The sequence below is a fragment of the Zophobas morio genome, unplaced genomic scaffold (genome assembly GCF_036711695.1).
Source record: "Zophobas morio isolate AGI-343-1 ecotype UQ-CSIRO unplaced genomic scaffold, CSIRO_AGI_Zmor_V1 ptg000969l, whole genome shotgun sequence".
Lineage (NCBI taxonomy): Eukaryota > Metazoa > Arthropoda > Insecta > Coleoptera > Tenebrionidae > Zophobas > Zophobas morio.
The window spans coordinates 1-26984 of record NW_026973071.1 but is presented as its reverse complement, the minus strand read 5'-3'; the positions used below and the strand labels follow the sequence as shown (position 1 = coordinate 26984).

The 26984-nt window shown below is 35.9% G+C and overlaps 3 protein-coding genes and 1 long non-coding RNA gene across 5 annotated transcripts; 1 reads left to right on the top strand and 3 right to left on the bottom strand.

Moving 5' to 3' along the window:
- The first annotated feature begins 1114 nt into the window (after nucleotides 1-1114).
- Nucleotides 1115-6246, top strand: LOC135122210 (glycosylphosphatidylinositol anchor attachment 1 protein-like). The gene is made up of 14 exons (XM_064046422.1): nucleotides 1115-1128; nucleotides 1522-1683; nucleotides 1779-1890; nucleotides 2647-2718; nucleotides 3028-3141; nucleotides 3598-3699; nucleotides 3753-3887; nucleotides 4188-4293; nucleotides 4440-4517; nucleotides 4576-4679; nucleotides 4818-4940; nucleotides 4996-5394; nucleotides 5446-5702; nucleotides 6214-6246. The coding sequence occupies exons 2-14, from the start codon at nucleotides 1654-1656 to the stop codon at nucleotides 6244-6246; spliced, it is 1665 nt and encodes a 554-aa protein (XP_063902492.1). The 5' UTR covers nucleotides 1115-1128; nucleotides 1522-1653.
- A 357-nt stretch (nucleotides 6247-6603) lies between these two features.
- Nucleotides 6604-9953, bottom strand: LOC135122209 (DNA ligase 1-like). The gene is made up of 22 exons (XM_064046421.1): nucleotides 9883-9953; nucleotides 9747-9803; nucleotides 9531-9627; nucleotides 9325-9465; nucleotides 9160-9261; nucleotides 9019-9098; nucleotides 8755-8852; nucleotides 8609-8678; nucleotides 8448-8533; nucleotides 8183-8394; nucleotides 7991-8104; nucleotides 7869-7940; nucleotides 7749-7815; nucleotides 7620-7697; nucleotides 7481-7563; nucleotides 7378-7432; nucleotides 7226-7323; nucleotides 7120-7176; nucleotides 7014-7065; nucleotides 6867-6952; nucleotides 6719-6811; nucleotides 6604-6666 (listed from the first exon to the last, which is right to left on the bottom strand). Exons 1-22 carry the CDS (start codon nucleotides 9891-9893, stop codon nucleotides 6604-6606), a joined length of 1872 nt encoding a protein of 623 aa, XP_063902491.1. The 5' UTR covers nucleotides 9894-9953.
- A 10310-nt stretch (nucleotides 9954-20263) lies between these two features.
- On the bottom strand, nucleotides 20264-23328 carry LOC135122211 (uncharacterized). 2 transcript variants are annotated; one of them, XM_064046425.1, is made up of 20 exons: nucleotides 23252-23328; nucleotides 23126-23192; nucleotides 22915-23061; nucleotides 22689-22863; nucleotides 22528-22632; nucleotides 22426-22475; nucleotides 22324-22369; nucleotides 22120-22273; nucleotides 22023-22055; nucleotides 21855-21962; nucleotides 21684-21776; nucleotides 21543-21635; nucleotides 21409-21491; nucleotides 21225-21262; nucleotides 21100-21174; nucleotides 20988-21047; nucleotides 20849-20932; nucleotides 20691-20789; nucleotides 20543-20641; nucleotides 20264-20487 (listed from the first exon to the last, which is right to left on the bottom strand). In XM_064046425.1, exons 1-20 carry the CDS (start codon nucleotides 23291-23293, stop codon nucleotides 20390-20392), a joined length of 1749 nt encoding a protein of 582 aa, XP_063902495.1. In that variant the 5' UTR covers nucleotides 23294-23328; the 3' UTR covers nucleotides 20264-20389. The 2 variants fall into 2 exon arrangements, with proteins under 2 accessions (XP_063902495.1, XP_063902493.1); XM_064046423.1 differs by having other exon boundaries at nucleotides 21409-21635.
- A 2807-nt stretch (nucleotides 23329-26135) lies between these two features.
- On the bottom strand, nucleotides 26136-26967 carry LOC135122208 (uncharacterized). The gene is made up of 6 exons (XR_010279285.1): nucleotides 26893-26967; nucleotides 26719-26833; nucleotides 26625-26665; nucleotides 26450-26551; nucleotides 26324-26393; nucleotides 26136-26256 (listed from the first exon to the last, which is right to left on the bottom strand). It is a non-coding gene; the product is annotated as an uncharacterized LOC135122208 (long non-coding RNA).
- Nucleotides 26968-26984: the final 17 nt, after the last annotated feature.

The window sequence follows — 26984 nt, the reverse complement described above, 5'->3', positions numbered from 1 at the left end:
GAATTAGATAATATTCATGGTTTTAAACTTATATATGTGAAATTACTTAACAGACCAGCGAAACAAGCTTGAGTAAGGCTATAAAGAGATATTATTAAAAACAGAATTGAGTTTTTTACATCCTTATAACATTCATATCTTAGTTTTAGGGCTACCAGTCCTTACTAACGCGTTATACAGACAAATTTTAACACAAGTTATTATATTTTATAGAAGAGGTGGATTACAAATTAAAAATTGTTTGCGATAACAAGATTGGACAATACGGTGTTCGCAAGAACACTCAAACATTGAACAGTTTTCTTAATTTGTGTTTATACCTTATTTTAAATGAATAAAATTAATCCTATATAGTGTTTTAATATTTTGCTGTATCCATCTAGGAAAGTAATAGATTGTTACCTTATTGTTTTTTTCAAGATTTGTTAAGGACAGGGTGCATGTGCTTATAAAATTTGGCCATACACGGCTGCTACCATGATCTTTTTTATCCTCTTTTTTTTCTTTTTAAAAGATTTCTTTAGCGCTACTAAAAAGTTTATAAAAATAAACAAATTTAAACGGTGCTTTAAAATTTTCAAATACTTATATTACATCACATTACTAATGACAGTACTTATAAAAAGGAAAAAAATATTTAACCTAAATAATATAAAGTAATGAATTCTCAATACTCTATGTAATTCTTTTTGCCCTGAGAGGCATAAACCTTTTGAGGTTAAAAAAAAAGAGTTGTAACAGGCATTATTGAGTTCCGCTTTTGTTTTTTCCATTAAATATTCAGTGCCATGCACCCTTTTGAGATTTATCGTTTTGACTGTCTGATAGTTTCGAGAACGAGTATATTATAAATTTATATATATACATATAATATAGGAAAGTCGAAGGACTAAAAGAAAACTGTGGTAATTAACTTGACAATCTTTAACCCCCCCCGAGACCCGACCACCACAAACTAAAAGCAAGTAAATACAATATACAAAAAAATTTGGCCAGCGGGTGCCTACTCACATAATTTGCAAAACCCTTGGACGAGTAACCTTCACATAACCTACAGATATCAAATTATAAAACCGTGTTTTAGCAGAGCTTTGCGAGGAAGTAACGAATCAACGACGCTGGAACAAAGTATTTGTGCGCGTTGCATCTTCTCTTTCATACATTGAGAAAGCAAGCAAAAATTTTGTATTAAGCAATACAATATTAATAATATGAGGCTTTCATTGAAAAATAATAAGCGTCTTGTAAGCGTATTAAAGAAATCCTTAAAATTAGTAGAAGGCAATTACTGTAAGCTAAGTCTTTTGTTATATTCCTTGGGGATTTCTTTTTTATTTGCTTTACCTCTGGTAAAATTTGAACTAAAATTTGATGAAAACGCCCTTAAACTTCAAGTATATATGTATATATTTTTTAAAACTCGTAAAGTATATTTTTTTTTTCTCAGTACTAAAAGAAATATTAATGTAATAAGCTATTAAGTTGAACTGGAGTATACTTATATTATAACTTACATTACAGCCTCTTCCTCAGTCAAGAGTAAACAAGAAAAATGTTTATAACTTTGTCGAAACACTTTCTTCTCAGCCCGTCGAAAATTTCGAAAATCTTAGCAGGCATACATGGTTATTGGAAAGTTTTAGTGCTTTAGAAATGGAAACTTATAAACAGGACTTTGAGTGGGTATTTTTGTATATTCAAAAAATACAGCTTTGAAATTTTTTCTTTTTTATTTTAAATTGGATTTTCACATTTATATATATTTTTATACTTTTAAGGTTGATTCAGATCCGTTTTTCAGAGTTAACGGAAGCAATATTTATGGAATTTTGCGCTCGCAGCGTGCTCATAGTGTTGAGAGTCTCGTCTTGTTGGTTTCTTACGAACAAAGTAGTCTGCTTTCTTTTTAAACAAAATATTTTTATATTTTAAAATCTCTTAAGTTTTTTAGTTATTACAATTAGTCATCAAAGCTTTCATTTCTTTGAAGGTTTTTTATACATACTTTTTAAATTGCAACAGCGCATAATAGTTGTTAAAGAATTTTATTTATCAATAAAGGTTAGCTTTTTGAATGTTAGTAAGTTCTCTTTTAATAAGTTTTTAATAATAAGAGTACTTCGTTATATACCTGTATAACCTTTTTATGCCTAATATATAAATCTTTCATTGGTTATAGTAAGCAACATATTACGTTATAAATACTAATTTATGTTTAAACTTAATTAAAATTTATAACACTTCTTATAAAAGTAAACAAGCAAGATATGAAAACAGTTATATTTATTTTAATTATGTGTATATTTTTTGAGTTGATTTTTCTTTTTTTCAGAAGTTATTGCCGTTAAATTTATTAGAAATAAATGTTTGCGTAAGCTTTTCGAATCGTTTTTAGTATATTTAGAGTAAAACTTATAACCTTTTCGACCCCGAGGCACATGTACCACCAGACTTGACTGTAAAAGTTTGATTGGATAAAATTATAATAATTTATTTTGATAAGCCGAAAACCTTCACTAGTTTAGTATATTAACACATTAACCTTTTAAACAAGATTGTTGACTGCCAGTACGCGTCACATTAGAATATATAATGGGCTCTCCTTATTTTTTAATTATTTTTATTATTATTTTTTAACCTTTCCAGATGCCAACTTTAGCGATTGGCGGAGTCATTTGAGTGTGGGAGTAGCTTATGAGTTGTTTCGTTATTTTAAAAGTAAGCATTTCTCTTCTTGTTGTCTATCAAAGAAAAATTGTTGTCCAATAATATTAAAGAAAATTGTTATTCATATAATAATGAAGCCTTATTAGGTTCGCTCGGTCATAAATTACATATTATATAAGTATTGATTGGCTATAAAACAGTTGACTTTAAAATAGGAGTCAAGGGTTGGCCGTTCATAACAAACATAACATTCTTTCCGCCACTCTCTCATTATTGACCAATCATTTTATCTTTAAGAGTTTACTCTCCATAATTTGTTTTATATTGGATAATAAAACACCAATCATGACTTTTTTGAAGGTTTGAAGACACTTTCGCGGGATTTTATCCTTTTAGTAACGGAGGGCGGAGATGTTGGGGTTCAAGCCTGGCTCAACGGTTATCACTATTTCCCTTTGAAGCCGTCGCCTACTGGTTTGCATTATTATTATTCTCAGTCAATTACTATATACAAAGAAAGAGTCTATAAAAATGGGAATAAATAATTTATAACTAAGAAATAACTACACCTCTTCTAGAGCGCTATAGAAGTTATAATATTAAAGGAAATACGAAAACGAGTTAGAAAAAGAATGCAAAGAAATAATAATGACTAGTAAAAAGCTAAATAAAGCTTGTGACTACACTAGGGGTATCATAATTATATCAAACACAACTTAATATGAAGATACGTTTACGAGAAAAAATGGAAGTAATAGACAGGATAAATTCACCAGCAGAGTAAGAACAAAATAAGTTATCATAAACAAATTAAGTAGACTGAAAGTAAATAAAGTAAAAAAGTTATAATACATAATAAATATAGGCCTCGAATATTTATATTCACACAATCAACATCACCCGAATCACAAATGTGTTCCTTTACTGTAGGCCTGCGCTATTCGCCCATTCGCGGTTACGCGGGAGAACTTCTCGGCGGCTTCTCCATCGATGTACGAAGTTTACTGGTTTCCGGTCTCCAACTTTCGATAGGTGATCTCAAATAAGAATAGGACAAGCCAACATTTAGTATATATGCATTGTAGCGGGTCCCAATGGTATTCAACCAAACTCGGATCTGCTCAAGTTAATCTCCTCGATGAGTGAAGAGTTCAATTTGCACGTGTCCATAGAAAAACAACTAATCCATTCGGCCGCTTTTCTTCATGAATATCTAGGAGGTTTTCCATTGGTCTATTATTTTACTTTTCATTTGTATGTTTTGAGTCGCGGTCTCTACATGCCATTTTTTGAGTAAGCCGGTTATGATATTTAGCTACGCTATCTGGTTGGAAGGCTTATGAGGAAAATGCATTTTTAAGCGCATTGAGGCATTATTTATACTAACTTTGACTTCGAGTCTCGTGATAAATTCCTCCACTGCTACTCTTAATTATTTTTTAATCTTCTCATAACTTTATTAAACTCTTGAATCACTTCATTTACTTTTTTTCTCCTTGAGTCTTTTAACATTATTTTAGCGTATTTGCCTTTTAAATTGAGCACGGACTTCTTTGATCTGGTTGTGAATATGCTTCTGAGCCAAATAACCGGCCTTCCTAACGGCCCTCATGGCCCTTTTTTGAAGTTTACTTCTATTTCTTTACTCCGTACCAGTGTTCTTTATGTTATCTACTCGATTTTATATAAATATTATATGCCGTTCGTAGTTATTAGAATTCAAAACGCATTCTACATATATCGCTTCACTAACAACCTCGTTGTTGTATTAGCCTGAATATCCCTTTCGTTACGGTGAGAACCTTAGAAGGAACTAAATCGAACGGCGTGGACATACTATATTTTGGGCGGTAATCGATCACTTGTATATTCATTAGCATTATAAATAGTTTACTGAAGCCTTCACAGCATAATAGAAAAGGTCATGCGAGTACTGGATACCGTGGAGGAAAAGCTGCACCAATCGTTTTTCTATTACATACTTGTGACGGACAAGCATTTTCTGCCGCTTAGTTATGATCATTATGTTTTTCTGTTGCAATGTCCTACCCTCCCACCCTTGGTCAGTTAGTAGTATTATTTATGGTGCAGGTTGGGCGGGGGCTCTCTTCATCACAATCTATGACTGTTATAACATTTCTTCTCGGCAGGCTTATACTTCATACCTGCTCTGTTCTTTTTCCTCTCCGTGTCGGCGTTATCCTTGGGCTTGTGGCTCCATTGCATATCTCTGATTGGTCGTGCGAATCCAAGAGCCGTCAACCCCGCTGGCGGTACAATTTTATCGGCCCTACAAGTAGTTTTTTTTTCACCATCAGTGCCCCGTAGACCATTTGCCCAAGAACCTCACTGAATCCCGTTACTTCAAGCCACATGAGCCTAAAGGCGGCCTCGCATTTTCTCTGATAGCCGGACAGTTGCGCGTTTCTTTCTTCCTCGCGGTCCTGTCCATATTGCTAGCTGGCTTCTCCACGCTTCTTTTGCTCCACTTTCCCACCTCTGTGTGCACGTGTACTTTCGCTTCAATGGGGCTTTTCTCTGCTCTCGTAAGCGTGCCCCGTTGGGTGTTCCGCTCACCATTAGAGGGTAACTGGAGGCTACTTAAGTACCTCACCGCCACATGCACGAGCAGTGTTGTTTTGGGTATTTTCTTTCTCAATTTTCCATTGGGAGTGATGGTTTCGCTCGTTGCTATTCCACTCCTTTTATGGGCTCGCCCGCTCGCAGGTCTTACCTTGTAGCAAATAAAAAAATTTTATTGTTTTTATCATCGTATAGAGGACGTAATTGGGAACAAACTGGTCAGTATAATATTTCGAGGACATCTTTATCCTTTGTTGATACCGCCAGTCTTAATAACTGCTACGGAGAAATTTCTTCGTCGGAGTCCCACTGAAGACCTGTCGCTATTCACCCGGGCTTATTATTTATTGGGAGTGTGGTCTCTTCCGCTCGTCTCCTTTCTTCTTTGGTTTCTGTTTTACTCGTCGGTGATCATACTCTTTTGTCCAAGGATATCTATTAAATTAAAAAAAGTATGAAAATAGCTAATAAAGTTTGGTACGACATTTTTCCTAAAGAGATTTGTTTTTGTATAATTTTAACTCAGAGCGGGACCTCTTTTATCTTATTTTACTTTTGTTCGTCCGTTGTCGAGTGTAGGCTATAACTTTGTTACCATCCTTATTTTAAATTATAGGTATGATTAGTTCTAGTAATATTATAAGTTTGAAAATTTTCCAGTTACTAAGAACTTTTGAAGCCTAGTAAGGTTGGCATTCTATAACGTACAGCTAGAGAGACGACACGCCGAGCTAAATTGGAGGGCTGGATATGTCTTCCCTCTAGACTGCTTGCAAAAATTATATTAAATGGGTGAAAAGTCCATTATTATTGACAATATTATAAAGAGAAGCTCGCATAATAGCTTATCTGTGCATAAAACACATAAAGTTAAGCCTATTGGCCCTCAAAGATACTTAAATTTTTTGTAAACTTTAAGGCCACAACTTTAACCTTTGCTCTTCTTCTAGAGCCTTTTTTCAGGTTATTGACTTCAACGGGAATAACGGGGTTTAAAGAGATAAAGGGTATTGATTGTTAAATCTTATATTGCAGTGATTTTAGCACTAATGGTTCCATCATTACTTGCATTCTCGGAGAGTTAGCACAACCAAGCGCATATGCAAGTTTATTTATTACGGAGGGAATGATATACTAAGTGGCGCTTTAGTTACAAAACGAAAATAGTCCAATTCGTAAGCTCCTAACGGAGGTTTGTTAGGTTCAAACACTTCGCGTCAACAATAGTTTTACTGTAGCCTACCTAAAATATGTACACGTCTTTTTTTTATCTACGTATGCTTAGCACTTTTCAAATTATGGGATAGATAAAAGATTTATTAAAAATAAGCTATTCTATAATTTTTATTTAATTCAATACTCATCGTGTTCTACTAATTCTTGTTTGTTCTGCTGAAGATTATAGAAATGTGCCACCTAACAATAATAAGACGAGAGAATTAGCAAATTATCATGTAAATAAAGAGACCGATTGCGATGTTGTGGCTTCTTCTGGAGTCTTGTCCTCGCGAATGCGTAGAAAGCGCGGAAAACGAAGGGAAATCCCCTTATTGGGATGCACCTGGAAGTATGCGTGGTGTAGAATTGGACGAAGGCTGTCCGAGCAAATAACGCACCAATCCCTTGGCTGCCTGGTACTTGGGAGAGATGGACAAGTCGGACGCTTTTATTTCCCACACTACAGAAGGAGAAAACCACACGGCTAGCAAGCAGCCAGTTACAAAAAAGCAGTACATCATTAGCCTATAGGAAATAAAACCGACTTGCATCGGCTCTATCGCACTTGTAGTAGCCTTTTGGTGCTTTTATTACGAGCTGCAAAGGAATGCACTATTGACCGCACTGATGTAATGAAAGAGAGCGAAGTACGCCTTGCAGAGTACTGGTAAACGCATCCAAGTTTTCCTCAGAGAGCCCAGTCCCCAGCTGAAGAGAATTTTAGTGCAACTGCACCGCCAATCAAAGACTTGTTTACTTTACAAATTGTTTCATACTGCTCAGAAGTCGGATTGTAGCAAGCCAATAAAAAGTTCCCATAGACGCCAGTCCTTTTCCCTTGGCCCTTAGTCGCGCCTTAGCCAATGCATTGGGCATGAAACAATCAATTAGAAAACTCTGAGCAGTTACCGATGACCACGAGATCCAAGGTATCTCCAATGCCCTCGAGGTAATCGGCCTTTAGCTGGAGCGCATCCATCAATAATGATTGAGTAAAAAAAAGGATATAAACTTTCAGCCAATTGCGAGATCGCTTTGAAATTTCGTATGTGGCGTGACTGGAGAGAGTTTTGATCATGAGCCCCTCGCACTTGTCTGTAGTGAACTAAAAAGTTTGGCACGCGGTCACATGAAGTATAGGAAGGCGAAGCCTTTGATGGATTGGTCTAAAAAGTCTTGAATATCTTCAGTGTCTTGCGAGTCCATTCCCTTCGCGAACTGAAATTGTCCTGAAAAAAAAAAGTTCTTATTGAAGAGCGGCCATTTGCTATAACGGACACCTTCCAGTGGTATAAAGTTTTCCTTTAACAACATCCGCCTATCGCAGAAGGGCAGGCGGTGACAAGGCTGTCAGTGGAAGAGCCGTTCATAAAGTCAGGAGACCACCTGAAATTCTGTACCGTTCCGTTGAGGTACAGAAGATCAAAAGCAAAGACACACACGTGTATTGATATGGCTTGTGCTTCGACTTCCTGTGAAAATGCTCACATGCTGATTGCCCAACAAATATATTAATGATAACTTTTCGTTTTCTAGTGGATAAAACTTGAAACGGAAGCAGCTCCCGTTTGCTAGCGTCCCACGCGACGGCTTCGCAATCCAGTATAAAACTGCGAATGGTCTCATCCTTTTTAATCTAACCGATAGAAAGTACAAATCAACACTTTCTGCGAATCGCAAACTGCCTCACACCCTCTAGTGAATGTACACTTACTTTATTAACGCGAGCAATAATATCGGGAAACTTCTGGGTGGTGTCCTCTTGGTTTCTACTATATACCTTCGCGGTGCCGTCCTCGCATAGGTGCAGCTGTGCCCGTTCGCCGTCGTATTTGTACTCGCAAGTAAAGGCGTGGCCTTCGAAGCGGCTTAGTATTTGCCTTATGCACTTTGTTGGGTGCGCCAGCATCGGCTTGACGGGAATTCCTGCACAAAAAAGAACATCAATAGAAGATAATAATTATATATTTCTATAAAACCGGGAGTGACTGTGCAGTAGAGTGGGATATCCTCCAACGGATGCTCCAACAAAGCAGGCACTAACTTGTCCAAACTTGGCATTTCACTAAAAAAAGAGCATAATACAGACTTTCTTAAGCCAAAATATAATTCAGGACGGCGATAATAATGAAGCGGCTACCAAAATGCGGTTTTCACTAAAGACACCGAGCGGTCCAAAGTTTCCTGTTTAGCGCGCGCGCCATCTTCAGCTAAAAAGGGGCACGTAAGAAGTTCTCCCAATTGAAAACATAAAAAGTACGCCACAATATTTCTAAAAAATTAAACCATCCAGGTGTGCCGGCGGTGTCAAAGCAATTGCGTGACCTAAGCTGGTCAACACGGTCTGCTCAGCCAATCCAATACGAAGTTTTCCAGACAAGGACCTATAGTCAATGGGAAACAATCTTCTCAAGCCAATAGTATATCGTGAAGGGGGGCACTTTAGAAAATGCTGGATAGTAAGAATACAAGGAAACCACACAGCGAATGAAAGAGAAAAGCAAGGGGAGCAACAGTGGCATTCTGTCACGTAGACAATGGAATACCCACCGAATCCAGAATTTGGCTTCGCAGGACGACCGACAAGCAACTAACCCGTTCTTGATCAGGTCCACTTTTTTCTGAGTGCTCTAGATATATAATGAAAGGCCTGCTACACTGCTGACCAATAACTACGTTTAAGCTGCTCACAGTATTTCCGGTGACAGCGGCTATCTTTTTCAGAGTTTCGTAGACGCCTCGCACGGTCATCGGCTTGGGGCGGAGCAGCGTCTTCTGTCTTCCCCGACTGCTCTACTAATACTGAATGGTCAACGCTGAGGAGTCGACGAGCACCAACAGGAGGCCGGCAACAACCGCTGCGACCAATCCGATGTCGCCTAGAGCCTCGATGTCCTCCTGGATGGTCTTGATGCTCCTGCCCGTCGCATCCCGCATGGCCTTGACCAGAAGAGACTCTCCCACACCCAGCTCCGCACCCTCATAGGCGGGCCCGAGCTACGGATTTAAGAAGAAAAGCGCTCAATTGGGTTCTAAAAATCTTTAAAATTATCAAAAAAAACCTTATTTAGACACAAATAGACACAGGGAAGGAGATCTTCCGGAGTCAAGTAAATGATGGAGCGCAGTAAGTCGCTGACAATTTCGGTGATTTTTAATCTAAAAGTGTTTATAATAAAAAGTCCAGTTTTCTAATGCTTCTCTACTTAAAAACTGCAAATGAGATTTATTGTTAAGCAAAAAAAGTACAACCAAAGAAAAAAGAAAAAAGAAAAAACCGTTTTGGCTCCTGTTCAATGATTTCAAACGTCTCGGCAAGAATAGAGTATGGAACTCTACATACAAAAAAAATTAAACAGAAAAATATTAGAATTAGAATAAATAAAAAATAATCCATAGTAAATAGTAAATTACGGTTCATTCATTTTCCAACTTGCATCACTCCAGATGCGATAACCAACTCTATTGGGATACTGGCGAATAGTTGCTTCGATTAAAAAAATAAGCCAATAGCAAAATAAAACAAGTTTCATAACGTTTTATATTATAATTATTATAGTAACACTCAAAAAGAAAAATGAAAATATAGAAAATTTCTAGGTAAAGGAAAATAATTTCATTCTACATACAAAGAAACCGCCCCACTAAGTAAATATTATTTAATATATATATATATAAACTTATCAACTAGTGAATTATTATAATTATCTAAAAGATCAAAAGATTTCCAGTTTATAGAATCAAGTCCAACCATCTTCCTATTATATGACAAATAGTAGAAAAATAATATTAATAATTACAAAAGTTGCAAGTTTTATAAAAAAACTAAAGTACTCAAATATAAACAACTTGAAATAGTATTATAACTACACTTAAATTCACGTGTATGTCGAATTTCAATCAATTTTTCCAAGCGTTAAGCCGGAATAGTTTAATTATTAAAGAGAGAAATTTAAAAGTTATTAAAAATAAAATGATGTATATACAATTTTAAGTAAGAAAGTTTCGATAGGGATTTTAACTACATATTATTTAAAGAGATCTCACCATCATAGCAACATTCTTATAAAGTTTGCGAAATGTAAATAGGAGAAACAAAGCTCAACAGCTAATAGTCTCTCCATTTTAAACTAAATTACTAGCGTGTATATATAATCCTTAATAGCGTAGTATAAACTTTTAGGTATGTTATAAACTTTTATAACGTAAAAGGTACTAAAAAGATATAACTTTAATATTTAAATTTCTAAATATCCCTAAGTTAGCAAGGATTATGGTAACCTAAAATCATGACTATAAGCTGGTTTTAAATTTAATAAATATTATATTACACATAAATATACGTATCAAATAAATAAAAATCTATAATATTAATAAAAGTAAATAACCAAAAAAAAGAGGTCAAATAATGTGTTTTACTTAAAGAGATGATATTTTAATAAGCTACTAACCTCTCTAGAGTGTTCAAGGTTTTCAGAGGAGGAAATTTTAGCTAAAAAGTATTTTTTAAGATACTACTAGAAGGTAAACTTTTATATCATAACTTCTTTTATTCTTAGAATCAACCAAAGTAGCATCCTCACTATGAGGTACTTTACTTCCAGTGACAGTAACCAGAGTATCATTTTTGTGAGGCATCTTTGTGCCATAAAATTTCCTTACGAATTAATTTTAAAAAAAATTAACAATAAGTTAAATACGTATAAATATTACAGAAGAGAACTTTGATTGCCAGGCATGGTTGTTTTTTTTTTTAAAAAAGATACGGTAAACGATAGCATAAAAACAAACTTAAAAAAATAATAATATAATAGTATAAGTAGTTTAATATGATCAGTAAGTCTCTTCTCTTTAAGGTTATAAAAAAAAAGTTTCTAAATATTTGGCCTATATAACTTTATAACAAAATAAATATATTGTGTTCAAAGTTGTGAGCTGCTTGGCCGGGCCTAACTTGTTGGTTGCCACCACATAAACCCTCCTTTTCACGCCTCAAGTTTTATTTCATAGTACGGAAATGGTTTTTTTTATAGCTAGCTCGGCCGGGCTTCGGATAAAAGATGGTAGGTAGCAAAGTTATATAAAAGCTCGCACTATAAACAAATGATAAGCGTAATTTATTAATTGCAGTACAAAAAGTATAGTTTATGAGCTAGTAAATTGCGAACGCAAATTTGTATTATTTACCTAATTTTAAAAACGTGCCCATCCACAACTTTTTTCATATCCTGTCTTCCCTATTTAGAAGGCTTACTTGCTTAAATGCTATAGCTACTGTTATACTACACATATTTAAACTAAGATATAGAAGTTTACATGAGGAGTGTAATAAAAATGAATTCGGCCAAGGCTAACGCTGACTACTATAAAAAAAAAAGCACCGCTTTATAAACAAAATAGCAATGCTTCACCCAGAGCTGAGAGTGTATTGGTTTCCCCTAAGCGTTCAAAATGCTCTTGCGCTATTCAAAACAATACCTCCTTCTAATGATTGTAAACCTGGTCATACTTCACCATCTGTGCAAGTAACACATGCACTAAAATTATTATTAACCTCTAAGAAACTGTAGTGTCATAATTGACTACCTGAACTTTTTAGAAACATTAATAAACCTTTTCCTAGTTAATATGCTTAGGGGTTTGAGAGAAGGAACGTGAATCATGAGAGTAATTGTGCAGCTAAAGATAATATAATATAATTTCAAAGAAACAACTTAAAGATGGCGATAGCTTTTCCTTATTAAATTATTTGAGGTACAGATTAGATCGTAAGGCTAAATGTTTAAAAGAAGTAGCAATATTTACCACCAGGCATATTTTTTACTCAACTTTGAAAGTTAATGATAGGAAACTTGGAGCTGTGGGTTTAAGTTTATACCTGCAATGCTATAACTGATTTTTTTCTATTATTATTATCAAGGGATTGTGCAGATGCTCGGTAATATTGAGCGCAGCCTGCTTAGTCTTGCCAATAATTAAAGTTATTAGGCTTAGACCGTAGCTAGCTGGGCAGGTCATCTTACAATAACTGTAATTGTGCGCTTCGCAGAATCTTTGAAAGCGTGAGCCTTTCCAGGGTCCGTATATAAGTTCTTGAATTTAGTGGTGGTTTGGGATGCCTACTGACACGTTTAAAAAAAGAAAATGAAATTGCATACTTCAAGTCGTTCCAAACCTAGGTCGCCGTGCAACTTTTCGTTCCGCACGAAATAAGGTATCGGTCATTAATCGCAGGGGCTTTTAATTTTGCTTAGACTGGGGGGTGCACTCGTCGACGTTTTTCTTATGTCCAAGCGACAGATGCAAAATCATAATATGGCGCACGCATACTTTATAAAGGCGCAGTTTATTGCGCAGGGACGTTGTGCTTTTAGCACACAGCAGTGGGTGGTGTGCGTGAATTGGCTGCTTTTGACCTTAGTCGTGACGAACGCTACATGTTACCGCCAAGTTATTCTTATCGATGACGACGCCCAAGTTTTTGGCCTGAGCCCTATCTTCCAGAAGTAAAAGGCGGGGGTAGCATTATGCATCTTTAAATGAGAATCGCTCTGCTCTTCATATAATTAACGGTTACTTCCCACTGACGATACCAGTTAGCAAATGTTTCCAAATAACACTGTAGGTGTTGCCTTGCCGTAATAATGAGGGGCTCTTTGAGGTGGCGTACTTTGCAGTGTCACCGGCATAGCGTGGAAAGCGGGTGTGAGGGTTTCGCAGAGAGTGAACTGTCTCGCAGGTATAGCGCGAAGAGGGGGGATAAGAGTATAGAGCCTTGCGGAACACTAGATGTCAGCCGATGGTAGGCGACGGCACCTCCAACTCTAAGTCAAAACGTGCGCCTCATAAAAACGACGCACGTGTGCTTTGAGGGCTAAGGGGATACCTAATGTGCGTAGTTTGCGAAGGAGAATCTCGTGACATATGCGTTTCAAGGCCTTTTCAAAGTCGAGAAAGACGCCCCCGTGGATTTCTTAAAATTGAAGTTCCGAGTCGGCCGTTCAATAAACTGCAAAAGTTGTTGTGCCGTCGGGTGTCCTCTTCAGAATCCAAATTAGAATTTTGAACTATAACCGCTTAAAATTTTTGGGATTTTTATATTCCCTAGCAAGATTAACCTATATTAATTAACTCTGTCCAATGTAAACGCCCTATATGTCCGGGACTGAAACACTATTAGAACCTTTTAAACGCGAACATTAACTTAAGAGTTAAGGTATTTATTTTAATAGATCAATTCTAATAGACTGGAGCATATAAAATGGGACCCTCAAAATAGGGCCTAGAGGATCTACGTACTTTTCGTCCAGAGGAATAATATCTCATTTCATGCATCGCTCTCTGTTTTACAAAAGCACTTTTTTAGATCAAAACACTTCTGATTGAAATAGACGTGCGCCACCCACACAAATCGCAATTTTAAAAAATTGTGGATACAACTTACAGACCTGGAGCTTTTTTCTCCACATTCAAGTAATACAGTAAATCTGGCTATTTAACAAGATGAGGACGCCAATCAACCTCACCTTCAGCTAAGACAACTCAAAATTGCATTATTACAAGTCCGAGAAAGATATATTTTCAACCATTACCTGCCAGACCAAGTGGTCCTTACTAATCACAAAGGTATACCATAAAACTTCGATTAGGTCCTTAACTACTTATAAAGACTTCCTTTGGGTAATAGCCCGCCGTCTAAAGCCATACCGATTATTAAAAAAGTAAAAGAACGCTGTGGGAATCAAGTCCGCAACCTTCGCTCGATTGCCATACCCCGATAACATATTAATGATTAAAGCAGGTTAACTTGGTTTGTAAGATTGTTGATGAGGTTCTTTCCAGAAAACATGTGGATCTGATGGTCTCGACAAATTAATTTTTAAGCATCTAAAATCGTGATATTTTAGATAACATTACCAAAACACTGCGACTTTTTTACTTGTTTTCAAATATAACAAAAAGTGCCTCTGATAAGTGAACCCGGTCTATAAGCCTTTTGTCATGCGTTAGGAAAGTGACACGGTCAGTGATTTCTAAAAGGCTGTGAAATATAGTCACTGTAGCAAGCCTATTAATGAGTACCAAGTCGATTCCAGGCAAAACCGCTATCTGCCAGAAGATCTTAACACAGTGCTTAAAAAACATTTCTGGCACCTATGTTGTTTTCTTTGTATGAAATATATGTATGCAAACTCCTCAGTTTATATTGCCAGTAGGTCAACGATCGCAGTCAAAATCATCTCAATACCCTAAAACTTTTACTCCAACATAAAGAGTTAAATATAAATACAGTAATACTGGTGAAAAAAACCTAGGACTAAGTGCTTTACTTATTTATTAATATATTTAAAAGTGAATGTTCCTAGTGCATGATCGACTAAACAACTTCTAAAACTCGAGCTCTCAATTAGAAGTAATCGCATATATCTTTCGTCAACTGCACTTTGCATATCCGAACTCTCGGGGAGAGCTTTGTACGTGGTAGCCAACGTGGTCGCTACTGCAGTACTGATCAGGCTCCTAGAAATTTCTCAACTAGAACGGGATAAACTGCTTGCTTTGCCGGTGCGCTCGCCGGGTGTTTGTGGGCCATCACTTTATTTATACAGTGTGCATAGAATTAACAGTGTTTGTATGCGTTCGGCCACCTAACCTTATACCTCGCAAGAGAACTAAAAAATTTTAATTTTTATAATAGAGACCTGCGAACGATTACCAACGCCCGCTGTATACAAGTAAAAATTAATTTTCATTATGACTGCCATCAAAAACTATTACATACGTTTTTCCTACAACAATTCCAGCAGTCAGATTAAGCACCTCAAGTTATTATCTGAAACGTTAAACGCAAACTAATTGTATTACTGCAAGTCCATATATTTCATAACATGAGGTACATATCCATTACTCAAGAGCAGATTAGTTGTCCGACTTTAAGAATAACTCTGTGCCAACCTCTCCTTTTTTTTTCGGTAAAATTCAAAGCCAGCCGCTTTTTTTTTTAAAATAAATATAAAGATGGATTAAGCACTTAAGGGTTTAAACCCCTCTTTGTAACTCTCAACAGCATAAATAAATAAATTAATGCTAGGTAGTAAAAATTTTAAATTTAAACCTGCAAGTTTTTCTTTTTTTTAATAAAGAAAAACTTGTAGAAAATAAGAAACACTTATACAGTGCTAAAAGTTCTTCCTACAAAGTTATCATACTACAGTTCAGGTCCAAGGTAAAAAGGGGACCTAAAGGAAGCTAAAACTAATTTTTTAAATAAGAAAATTTCTACGTCCTGACAAGTGTGATGAAGCATGCGCCCCTATCCATTCATTTTTCATTGGATATTTTTATGTTACACGCGACCAATAAAGCGCCTATTGCTTGTTTTCTTTTTAAGTTACTTTTGTTTCTACGTCCAAGTTCTGAGTCCTGCTGTTTCTATTCTACGTTCTTTCTTAAGTTCTGTTTCCCCTTGTGCACGCTTTGATATAGTTGTGCATTAGTTGCATTCTTGCTCTAAGATCTTAGTTCTGTTAAAAATTATAGTATTATTTTTGTTTTTCCTCATACATATTTTAGCTCTTATAAGTTCACCTTTGGTCGCTCATTATCGTCAGAGAGCCATATGATTTCCAGGATCATAAAAACAGTTGCCGTGGTCTCCTGTAGAGAGTGTAAATACCTGCGTCACAGGTTATGGCTTAAGTAACTATATGGTTAGAACGAGCTAAGTTTCATTGATAGCTTTCTGCACTAAAACGTCAAAATATTTAGGAAGCCGTCTTAACTTCAGGTCGCGGTATAAGGTAGCATCCCGCATAACCTAGAAGCTCCGCTTTTTGATTTAAGTACTTCCGTAAGACTATATCATGGAATATATGCATACAAACCTACAACTACACTAAACAGAAGGAAACCATATGAAACTATAATTAAAAAATAAAACCAAATTAAGGCATCATAAACTAATGTTTTAGAAAAAGCATTTTTAAACAGTTTGCTAGGGGCTTTGTAAACAAAATATTTACTATATAAATATGGTAATTACAGCAGGCATCTTTTTATCGGAGTCAAATTTAAGATTCTTAAATTTAATCTAAACGATATACATAAATGGAAAATCTTTAACCTTTTGTAAACGGTCTGAAGCCTGTAATAAGCAACTCCTAAATCCCCCTTGGGTGGGAACCCTTAGTTGGGTAGGCCTGGCTGGCATATGTGCTGGCCGGAGTTTTTGGGCCACTGAGTTTTTATGAAACCGTCTCCACCGGTGGTAGCTTTTTTGGCGGTTTTCCGCCACATTGGGGCGAATATCAGAAAGTTCGGGTCCGGTATTTCCAGCTTTTACAGCCCTTCGAGACAGTTGTGAAAGTGCAAATTCCTTCGGGTTGGTATTTGCGCCCATTTAGATTCCTATTAAGCCAATGTCACGTAATAATTATAAAAAATAAAACAACTTCCGTTCTCTTGTTTTCCTTTTTCGTTGTGTGTTATCAGGCCGCACGACGGATGCTTGAATTAAAGTCGGCTGATTAATTTGCGCTAAAATAGACCCTTTCCACACAAAAGAAGGTACAATCTCTTTTAACTTTGTTCATGAGGTATATTATTGTGATGGCGTTATAAAAATTCTTTATCGATCCAAACGCCCATACATTCAACTTCCGTAAGCCGAGCGGGAGAAAGAGAGGGGATGTCTAACAGATTATTTCAGTTAGTTTCCCTAGTTTCCCGTCTTCGGTAACGAAATTAGCTTTGCTCTTCAGTAGGCTACTTGTAATACGCCACGAATCAAATCATAACTCAAGGCAGTAACAAATAAATAAGCGTATTTGGAGCCCTGCCAACTATAATGAAAAAGGTGATGTGGCAGAGAATTCGACATGGACAAATTATATAGAATCGGAGATAGCAGTGAATCCTGCGGGGCTCATAATCTCAACTCTTTCAAATATAAACCGGCTTGGTATATTGTTTTCTGAAGCAGAAAAGTTAAAAAAACAAAGGAGGATCTGGTACCTTCAGGTTTATAGTTTTATCCGATAAAGCTTTCTGAACTCTACAAATTAACGCACCTGTCAACAAAAAAAAATAATTGAACCCATTTTCTAAAAAAATGGAATAACTGTCGCGTAATAAAGTAGCACTTATAGGATTAAAACTGAAACTGTGGAACAAGAAATACTCCCCAAAATCTTTAGGATCAGGTCAAGAATTACAGCTTCTGCTATACTCCCCATACACGACAATAAACTCATGAAAGATGTTAGGAAAGCACTCGACGGCTGCCATTTTTTATTACTCGGAAATGTACAAAACTTATTAAGAGTTTCTAATCGTGTTGGTTACATCGTCAAAGACGGGTACCATTTTAGCTTTTTAGAGTCTTATATCGTTATCCTTAACTTATACTGTAGATTGTCGCTGTGATTAGGGCTATTTAAATAGCAGGAGCTACTTCTTTGTAATTAGGTTGAGGCTAAGTCAACTATGCACGCAAACATCCGCCTTAACTTTGTCATCGTAGGTATAATAGTCACTCATCAGATTTAAATGTAATTATTTCCTGTAAATTCTACTGTATTCGACAAATCGCCAAAAAAGATATAGAGTTTAAAAATTGTAAACTCAGCGAACATCAAGCCCCAAGGTTCATTGCGCAATTTATCAAAGCATATTTTGACTTATTAACGTGTGTAATTAATAAATTAATTATAAGGGTTTTTGGGTGTTACGTATTCGTTCTTTCCCTTTTCTTTAAGGAATCATATGCAGTAACCTCAGGAAAGCGTGCTTTACAAAACCGTTATACATGCTTGAGTTATAGTAGTCTCATAGGAAACCACTAAACTGTTAATAGTAACTGTAGAAACAATTTTGAATAGGTTGTTCTTAATTGCCCGTGTAATTAGTTCGTTATATCTACACCTGTTCATGTATACTTCGGATTTGATCCAGAAGATTACATAAGGGGAGCCTATCCCATAAAGCACGAGTAAGTGGTTCGAGAGGAAACCTACTAGTGAGGTTGGATAAAGTCGAATCGTGTTTTCTTTGGCCTGCTCTAGTACGTCTAAAGTTCTTTTCTTCTATTACTGCTTGTGCACAGGTTTAAATCATTTGTGCCTTAGCTTCAATTTATTCCAAGAAGCTCTCACTACCTTCAGAGAACCTTGCCATCTTAGGGTCGTAACAAGAATAACCTCGATAGTTGGAGATGTGCACACCTTGACAATATGGAGTTCGTATGAAGTTTATGTGACCTCTTGCAGCTGACGCACTTGAAAGTTGGGGAAACATAGGGTTATGACCAATAGAGGTCAGTGGCGTATTCATAGAAATGTTTTGAAGTTTTGAGTTCTTATACCGAAATTGTGAATGACAAAAGTAATTCACTTTAAATTTTAATAAATGAATAGGCAAAAAAAAAGAGCTTTTCGTTTTTTTCGGAAACTTTTTAACGAGCGAACTTTAAGGGGTGTAATTTTATAAATCGTGAATTCTCTTCGACTGCGCTATAGTCAAGTTTTAAAGAAATTCCTTTTAACACTTAAGAAGGTCTATCTATAGAAAGCATACACTTGTAAAATTCGTAATTGCTTTTTTATAATACTTTTTGTGGCCAATTAAAAACCCTTTGATTTTATAATGATTTTTGTGGATTTTAGTAGTTATATCACTATAAGGTATTAATTTGATTTTCGTTTGTTTTTGCTTACACTTTCAATGTAAACAAACCTCAGCTAGTTAATTCTGCTAAGCGCAATTTGTAGGTTTTTTTAAATTTTTCTTTTTATAGCTAGTAATCTCTATGGTGGAAGTTTCAAATTTTTTTTACCCTAAAGGAATAGAGAGCGTGTTGAGCAAATTTATATATGTTCGTAAGGAAAGTATATAAAGTTAGAAATCTTCGATATAAATACAATGTACATGGAGTTAATGTTTAGCAACATATACAAGTAAATTAGAGTATTAAAGTTACTAATATTTGTGTATACAACAAATTTAAGATAAAGAGGATTATCGGTAAACAAGTCAAATACTTTAACCAAACCCGTAGTAAAAGATTGAAGAATGCAGATCTCCAAATATGGCAAAAACTCACTAAATCACAAAAACGTTTGCCATAAAATATAACTTGCAAAAATAAAAATTTGTTTACTTTTTCAGTTCTTTAGTTAAAGTTTATTTAAACGACTCAATTTTTTTTTAGAAGGCGGGCGTTATATACTTAGGTTATAAAGATTTTTAATATCAGTGCTACTAATAATGAAATAAAGTTAGCATTTTTGTTTTAGTGACTGTATTTCTTATTGCTTTTTGTTATTTTTGCTCTTTATAAATTTTTTATACTTTTAAATACATGGGTATAAACTTTTTTTTGTCTCTTGTCTTATTAGACTGCACAAGTTAAAAAAAGCCGAATATGTAAAACATATTAATTTGATGGATTGGTAAGAAATCATGCAGCTGGTTGACTAAATTATCAAGGAATACTGCAAACAAAACAAAATTTCCCACTCCTGCTATCTCGTGCTTTAGAGCTGACACGTGCATTCCTGGCAAAGTGATAATACTTTACCCTTAACATTTATAATTAGCAATGCTGAGCTCGTTAAGTTTGTATCATTATTTTAGATACCACATGCTGTCTCCTATAAGAATGGAGATTTAATTTTCAAGTTTTGTTAATAATATGAGGATTGTGTTCACATGTAGTTAAATAAGTATAACTCGAGGGCCTCATGAAGTTTTTCTTTCTCTTAATTTGTTGCCCAGTTGGGTTTAGTGCACATAAGTAGTCTGTAATATTCAAATAATTGTACGGTGCTCTTCGCTACTTCGATTTAGTTTTATTATACTTCATATTTATAATATTACTCTGCTGTCCATAATATACAGGTGCTCGGAATTATAGCCTACGAAATCAACAGGTTAAAAAATTTCTTAATTTGTTAAGTTTTTTTAAAGGGTGCGTTTCAGTGGCGCTCCAAACGTGTTTCTTAACCAAAACATTAGGAATATCTTCATATTTAATAATTGAGCAACTACTTAACTCACGAAGTTATAAAAGACTAACCTTTTCCTAATAAAGAAACCCTGTTAATTAAGAACTCGCTAGCAACAAGCAACACAAATGGGTCGCTGGATTCAAGGAGGTTGTTGAAAAACTGTGGCCCTAATACAGAATGGCGAGCAACTCTAACAGAATAGCCCGGCCGCAAGACCTCCGATGGCTCTGTAGAAAGCTTCTTCTTGACTTTGAAGGACAAGCAATACTAGCATGGCCTGTTTGGTTTTCATCGCACTTTCTTTTTCAATGCTTTCTGAAAGAAATAATAATGCAGGAAGCCAGAAAAGGTATTTTAAATATATTTATTGAAACCTGCATTTGCAAGAAAGCAATATAATTGCTTCAATAACAGCGAATTAATAGCGTTTAAAGCTTTTTTCTTTATGCCTTTAGTGCCTGGAGTTCGTTAAGAGGCCGCCGTCTTGTAATAGGTATTATTTTATCTACCAACCGTGTAGGATCATATTTGTAATTTCCTCTCTACGAAAGTTACGCTCCTGATCTCTGACGTCTAAAGAAAGCTTAAGAATGAAGACTTAAAAAATAAATTTTCAACTATGAACCCAATAGCAAAAGAAATAGGATGTGGGCTGCTATTAGTGTATTTTGAAGCCCACTTTCTCCATGGTCAACCACACCTGGAGAATATCATACAACAGAGTTATAAAGTTTTACTATATAAGGTTACTTTTAGTTAGCATGCAGTTCACCCAAGCCGTTAACTCGCTGCAATTTATATACAAGTTAACTTATTAAGATTCTTATTATGTTAAAAGCATCTTTACTTTTAAACTATGTACTACGAAACCTCTCTAAATTCTGCGTTGGATATATGAAACACTCGTTTTTAAGGTTAATAGTAAATAACTCACCCGTCATTCGCGAAATGTAGAGGCTGCAGGCAACGTGCCTGTTCGAACACGGCCATTATAATGATATAAAAGGTCTTTTGCACCTGGTGGGGTAGGGTAGTATTGCGTGCAGGTTTGTATCCTAAATAATAAACTTCCGGTAGTGGAGCTTCCAAAATACCGATGAGAATGCTTTCCAACGTAGACCAGCCGATTACACCTGTGCAAAGTAACTGCAGAAGCCATTTCTGCCAGTACAAGTTACAAACTGCCCACTTAGAAATAATAAAGAGCACCATCCCATTATCTCGATCTTCTACTAGCTCGCTGTGGAGTAACCCATGTATGATGGAAGCTGTACTAGAACACAGCTTGCCCATCATGGTCCGCTGGTATAATCCCGAGAAGGAGGACTGTACCTTAAGCGACTCTTAAACAAAAAGTAGGGACGGTGGAAGATGACACACTCTGTGTGCTCGCTCAAGTAGGTCTCCTAAGCAGCTAAGCAATTGAGCTATACAGTCAACGGCACTACTAGAAAGCATCGCGAGCGGTTTGCATTCTTGGAGGGCAGCCTAATGCGCCAATGCATATTTAACTCCATGGCAAACCACAAATCACATGGCATAAATTACTTCTGAAAATGCCAAGGGGGGTAAGAGGCAGACCTACGCCAGGCGTTCGCAGTAGGGGTTAGCGAGAGACAGAGGAGAAACAAAGCGGTTGCATAACTTTCTTCAAGAAAACGCAGAAGCTCTCAGCATTCGAAATGATGGAGAAAAGATTAGATGGCGACACAACGTTTTGCTCCTGCAAAGCCGCTGCTAGCAGGATCCTCGCAAAGCTCTTCAGTTCCTTGAGGTCGCCCAGTTCTAACATATTTATCCTTGAAAAATATTTTAAGAACAAACTCTTTCAGAAATAGTGCCAATAGACCATTTGCAAACTATAAACGTTGAACGTTCGAGAGAGCCTAATCCGCCTATTAGATACACAAAGGTGTTTTTTTGCAAAATATAGGGACTTAAAAAGGCTAACCACAGAGCATAGCAAACTTATCAGCCCGGAGTTGAATCTTATCTGCAAAGCTTAATAAAAGAGTATAAAAGCTAGTGGGTTCCAATCCTTTATAATCCCTACAAAGCGAGCTCGAAGTAGTTTATGAGCTTGTCGGTCCAGATAGAAGAAAGAAAAAGCGAACTTTCGAAGAGGCCCCCGAGAACCGAAGGATCCAGCTTGTCAATGCTTGACGTGCGAGAAAGTAACCAAGAGAGCAGTTAGTTGTGCAAAGGAGGACTTACACAGAGACGAGGGGCTCGAAGGGTAAAGAGTCCATTGCATAGAAAAAGCAGCACAAGCAGTTATCCCAGAGCGGGCAGGCGATGGGGCACTCTCTCAGGACCCACAAAAGCAGTTGATAAGCATGAATGCTTAATACTTGTAACGTCAGAATTCTGGTGTCTGCTTCTACTTTGACTAGAGGAAATCCTTCAAAGAAGAGGCTAACAGTACTATAACGATTCTTACAACTTTTGCATAATGATCGGCATATTTCAAAAGCCGTCGACTGGTGTACTATGCTTTGGGTCCCTAGTAATTCTATAAGACAGTCGATTAAAACTTTCTCTGATAATTTCAGAAAGTTCTCATCTTCATAAAGGCAGCGCATACAACCTATATAAAAGCAGTAGAAATTCTTTAAAGAGGGCTAAGTAATAACAAAGTAACTGAAAGGGACCTAATAGAATCTTAGCTTTGTTATTTACATAAATAAATTCTGTGCTAAGCAAAAGTTCATTCTTAGCCTTTCATTAGTAAAAAATATCTATTTATAGATATGAAATTTAATTTTTATACTTATAACCCAAATTAGTGTCTTTTCCGAAACACCGGTAACAGAAGACATGGAAAGTACATTAGAAAAAACTTCATCCTTCTCTTCTTTATTTCTAATACAAGGTTATAAAATAATAATGAAAAATTCTTAATTTTTTAAGCTAACTAGTCTTATACGTTAATTTTATATCATATATATAAAATTCATGCTTACTTTTCCTTAAATTCTGTCAAATAAAGTTCAAAATTTTCGTCTCTCTTAAAAACATAGTAATCCTTTCTGTCATACTTTTATTAAGTAACGTTACAGGCAGTATCTTTTTATATAAAGCTGCACACGTAACCTTTGATTTATGGTTCATTATGTCCATCTTACAAATCTTGGGGGCTACCAAATACTCTGCAAAGAGCCAATGTTAGGCAAGAATAAAAATTTATGTGTTCAAAGTTAAAGGCGATTTAAGCTCTTCTGGGAGTAGTATTGTTGGAGCAATACCATACTATAGTAAAGCTGGCGTAAGGTGAGAAAAGGAGGGAGTAGCCTGCTTCGTGACTTCTTAATCTGGTAAATGACTGTATTTCCTTATCGAAGTGAGTATCCGTTACGCCTTAGCTACCAAATAATTCTAAAAACGGCTGCCGGGGAATCAGTGTTATCCCCTCGTACTTGTGATATCAGATAAAAGGAAATTCTTTTTTCAAGCTATCTTAACTGTATTCTAGCGATTCAAAAGCCACCAAGTAATTATTACCTATTAAGTTTTAGGACAACAAGGAACTTTAAATCATATGCAGGCCTTTCTAATTCAATTTAACCTTAATGATATTCTTCAAGGTGCTTTACCTATTTATTAAGAAATTTTTCTTTGGAAAGAGCGTTGTAATGGCTAAAAAACAGTGATTGCAAAGTTGTAATTATTTTATTTTTATTAATAATTTTTCAGAGTGAAAGTCCGTAGAGTTGACGATCATACTTATACTTTATTTTGCATGAAGAATATCACATAAATTTTGTGCAAGTAAATAGAATAAATCTGCTAAAATATTTGTTAATCTTGACTGTTACAATCACGTATCATTTTCATATTCGTTGAGGCATTTACGTTATAAATATCCGAAAGGTCGTTACTGTCTTTATCTAAGCAGGAAATTTTTCACTTGTTATATCATTGATAGATTTCCCGCCACGCCAAAAAGTAGGGCGCCCCAGCTAAGGGGACTATGAATCCTTTACTAAAATGTCTCCTATACGACAATGCAATTGGCACTTTAATATTGATATAAATTAATTTCTAGTAGATTAAAGGGAATGTCTTGCGCTATATCAAACAGTTATGGCTAGCTACACTTTTGTGAAGTTGTGCGCCACCTCTTGGAACCCCCATTTATACCTTTCAGTCGACTCTGTACCTTAGCTCGTGGTTTCGCTTACTAGAACATTTTGTGCGGGTTATACTGACTCGAATATAAGTTCGCAAATTTAGGCTTTTGTTTACTGCCTTTGACGATGTTCTCTTTGACAGTGACCTACATTTCATTATTGTTTGGCATAGGCATTAGTTCGTTTGTTCAGTATTTAAGAAAGAATTCTCTGAGTTTAATTTTAACTCCCGTCAATTATACAGGATAGTATAACCCTAAATCTATCCTAATGATCGCAACTGGCAGTTTAATATTTTTATGTAACTTACCACAGCGTAGGATATGTACAGCCCACTACAGTCAGCAAAAAAAGGGTCTAATGGCTTGCGTTTGCTTTTAACACCTAAGTTTTTAAACTCATATCATCATGTGTGCTTTAGTTTTTAAACGAGTTAGCGAATTATTTTAAATTTTTCATTCTCCAAACGCACACCATTTTTACTGGAGTCCTTCTGTAGGCTCTGGACTCTCAATCAAAGCAATATCGGGTTTCTCTCTTTTGTCTTAGGGCTCGCCTACGTTTTTTAACTAGTTCTAGATAGTTAAGCATATATGCCTAATGTACTGGCACTACCCGCTTACCGGCGTCATATCGGGTAGGTCTACAAGACTAACTTTTCATCTGTTTTAGTAGCTAAATTATGCAAGAAACTGAACTTGTCAAATGCAAGTATTTTTTTTTGATAAAGCAACGAGTACGCTCGTCATCTTTTACTAAGAGTTGCATAATGAAGAAGAAAGAGAGGAAGAGTAATCGGGGAGAGTAAAAGGTAACCCAAAGCGCGGGACAGAAACATGTGCAACGATACGTAAACATCCATGTGGTATATTGGCGCATGTACAAGGTATCACGTGGTATGAACAAGTGATTTATCAGAGTTAACACCAAAATTAATGTGATAAAAATAAGTATTGTTTTATTTCTGGTTTCGGCTTTAGGTTTGTTAGATATGACAATGAATTCTACTGTCAAACCGAGAACTTGCTTGGATATTTTTAATAAAGATAGCGCAGTAGTGTAGTAGGAAACTAACAAAGAGAGCGATTGTTAGGGATGTGGCCATAATTATGGGGGTTCAGATACGAATAAAAACTCATATATCCTCTGTAACAGAATAAAATTACGTATAGATTAGTTATAAGACTAATTTATATATGGAAATTTGCAAGAAAATACCTTATTATTAAAGAAACTCCTGCAATATTAGTTATGTAACGTAAAATTATTACTTGCAAGGAGAGGGTTGAAGTTAAGTAGATTTTGAATGTGCTTTAAACTAAACCTCAGCGAAAACTTTATATTAAACTTTGTAACACGTGTTTTACCCTCACTTCTATGACTTATAGTTAATCTCATATATATATATATATGCGAGGTGTATATTTATGGTTAAAAAATAATTTTTTCATAGAAAGGAAAAAGCTAAAATCAATATTATGTAACTTTATCAGTTATAATTTAGAGATCTACTGGAAACACCTATCAAACCTCACTGTGGATAGTGTGAATTTAGTTTTTCTCTATCATTGTTGGCTTTCTACCTCGTCGCCGTTTATTTGGCTTATTACTATCAATGAATAGCTGGAATATTTCACTGTTTTTCTGCTGTTCTGTGAGTTTAAGCAAACCCTTAACTTTATGCTGCGATGTATAATAAATTAGTATTATAATGAAGACCTGTTTCCAAAGAGAAGGGAGGAATGTAAGAGGAATACGCCAGCGTGTTGAACTCGCTATCTATTCGAAGCTTACACCAAATAAAGGAAAATTTAGATGTTTTAAGATAAGTATGGAATAACATACAGTTGACAACTGGTTTAGCACGTAGTTTTTATATTGCCCAGACGAGGAGGACGGCTCCGCAATAAGTTGTTTATTTAAAGCAAATTCCCTGGTGACTAAAGCCTTCCAGTGGCAAGGAAGGGAAAGCACTGTTATCATGTGACGTACAGTCCACTAATAAAGCATGGCTCCATACTTTAATAAGGAACTTGAAGTTGTGAGGGGACGGCATCACAACTAATATTGAACGTCACTTATAAGGGCAGAACGAAATTAGTAATAAAACGGACCGTAGTGAACTCCATAGGAGTTATTTACTTTTTCAGCCACAACAACGGAGAGTTCTCTCTCCCTTAAAATATGAAGCAGTGCAGTAAAACGCTCTGCATTCTCTTTCTGAAGCTCCTGCAAATAAAAATAGTGATAAAACTTTTGATGATCATCACTATGTATAATGAGGTTACCCAATCATATAGCCAAGATCTCGTAGGATAAGCGAAACAAGACTAGCAAGTAAAAGCAAGTGAGCAATAGTATAAGATGTATAGAGTGCACT

Coding starts and splice junctions, on each gene's coding strand:
- LOC135122210 (XM_064046422.1), top strand. CDS start 1,654: ATGGAAACTTATAAACAGGACTTTGAGTGG. Junction 3,888..4,187: donor TCTTCATGAATATCTAGGAG/GTTTTCCATTGG, acceptor ACATTATTTTAG/CGTATTTGCCTTTTAAATTG. Junction 4,941..4,995: donor AGCCGTCAACCCCGCTGGCG/GTACAATTTTAT, acceptor AGTGCCCCGTAG/ACCATTTGCCCAAGAACCTC.
- LOC135122209 (XM_064046421.1), bottom strand. Junction 7,941..7,990: donor TATCCACTAGAAAACGAAAA/GTTATCATTAAT, acceptor GCATTTTCACAG/GAAGTCGAAGCACAAGCCAT. Junction 7,698..7,748: donor AAACTTTATACCACTGGAAG/GTGTCCGTTATA, acceptor TTTTTTTTTCAG/GACAATTTCAGTTCGCGAAG.
- LOC135122211 (XM_064046423.1), bottom strand. CDS start 23,293: ATGTCTTCTGTTACCGGTGTTTCGGAAAAGACACTAATTTGG. Junction 21,963..22,022: donor CCCCCTTGGCATTTTCAGAA/GTAATTTATGCC, acceptor TTGGCGCATTAG/GCTGCCCTCCAAGAATGCAA. Junction 21,048..21,099: donor CCTATTTCTTTTGCTATTGG/GTTCATAGTTGA, acceptor AGCTTTCTTTAG/ACGTCAGAGATCAGGAGCGT.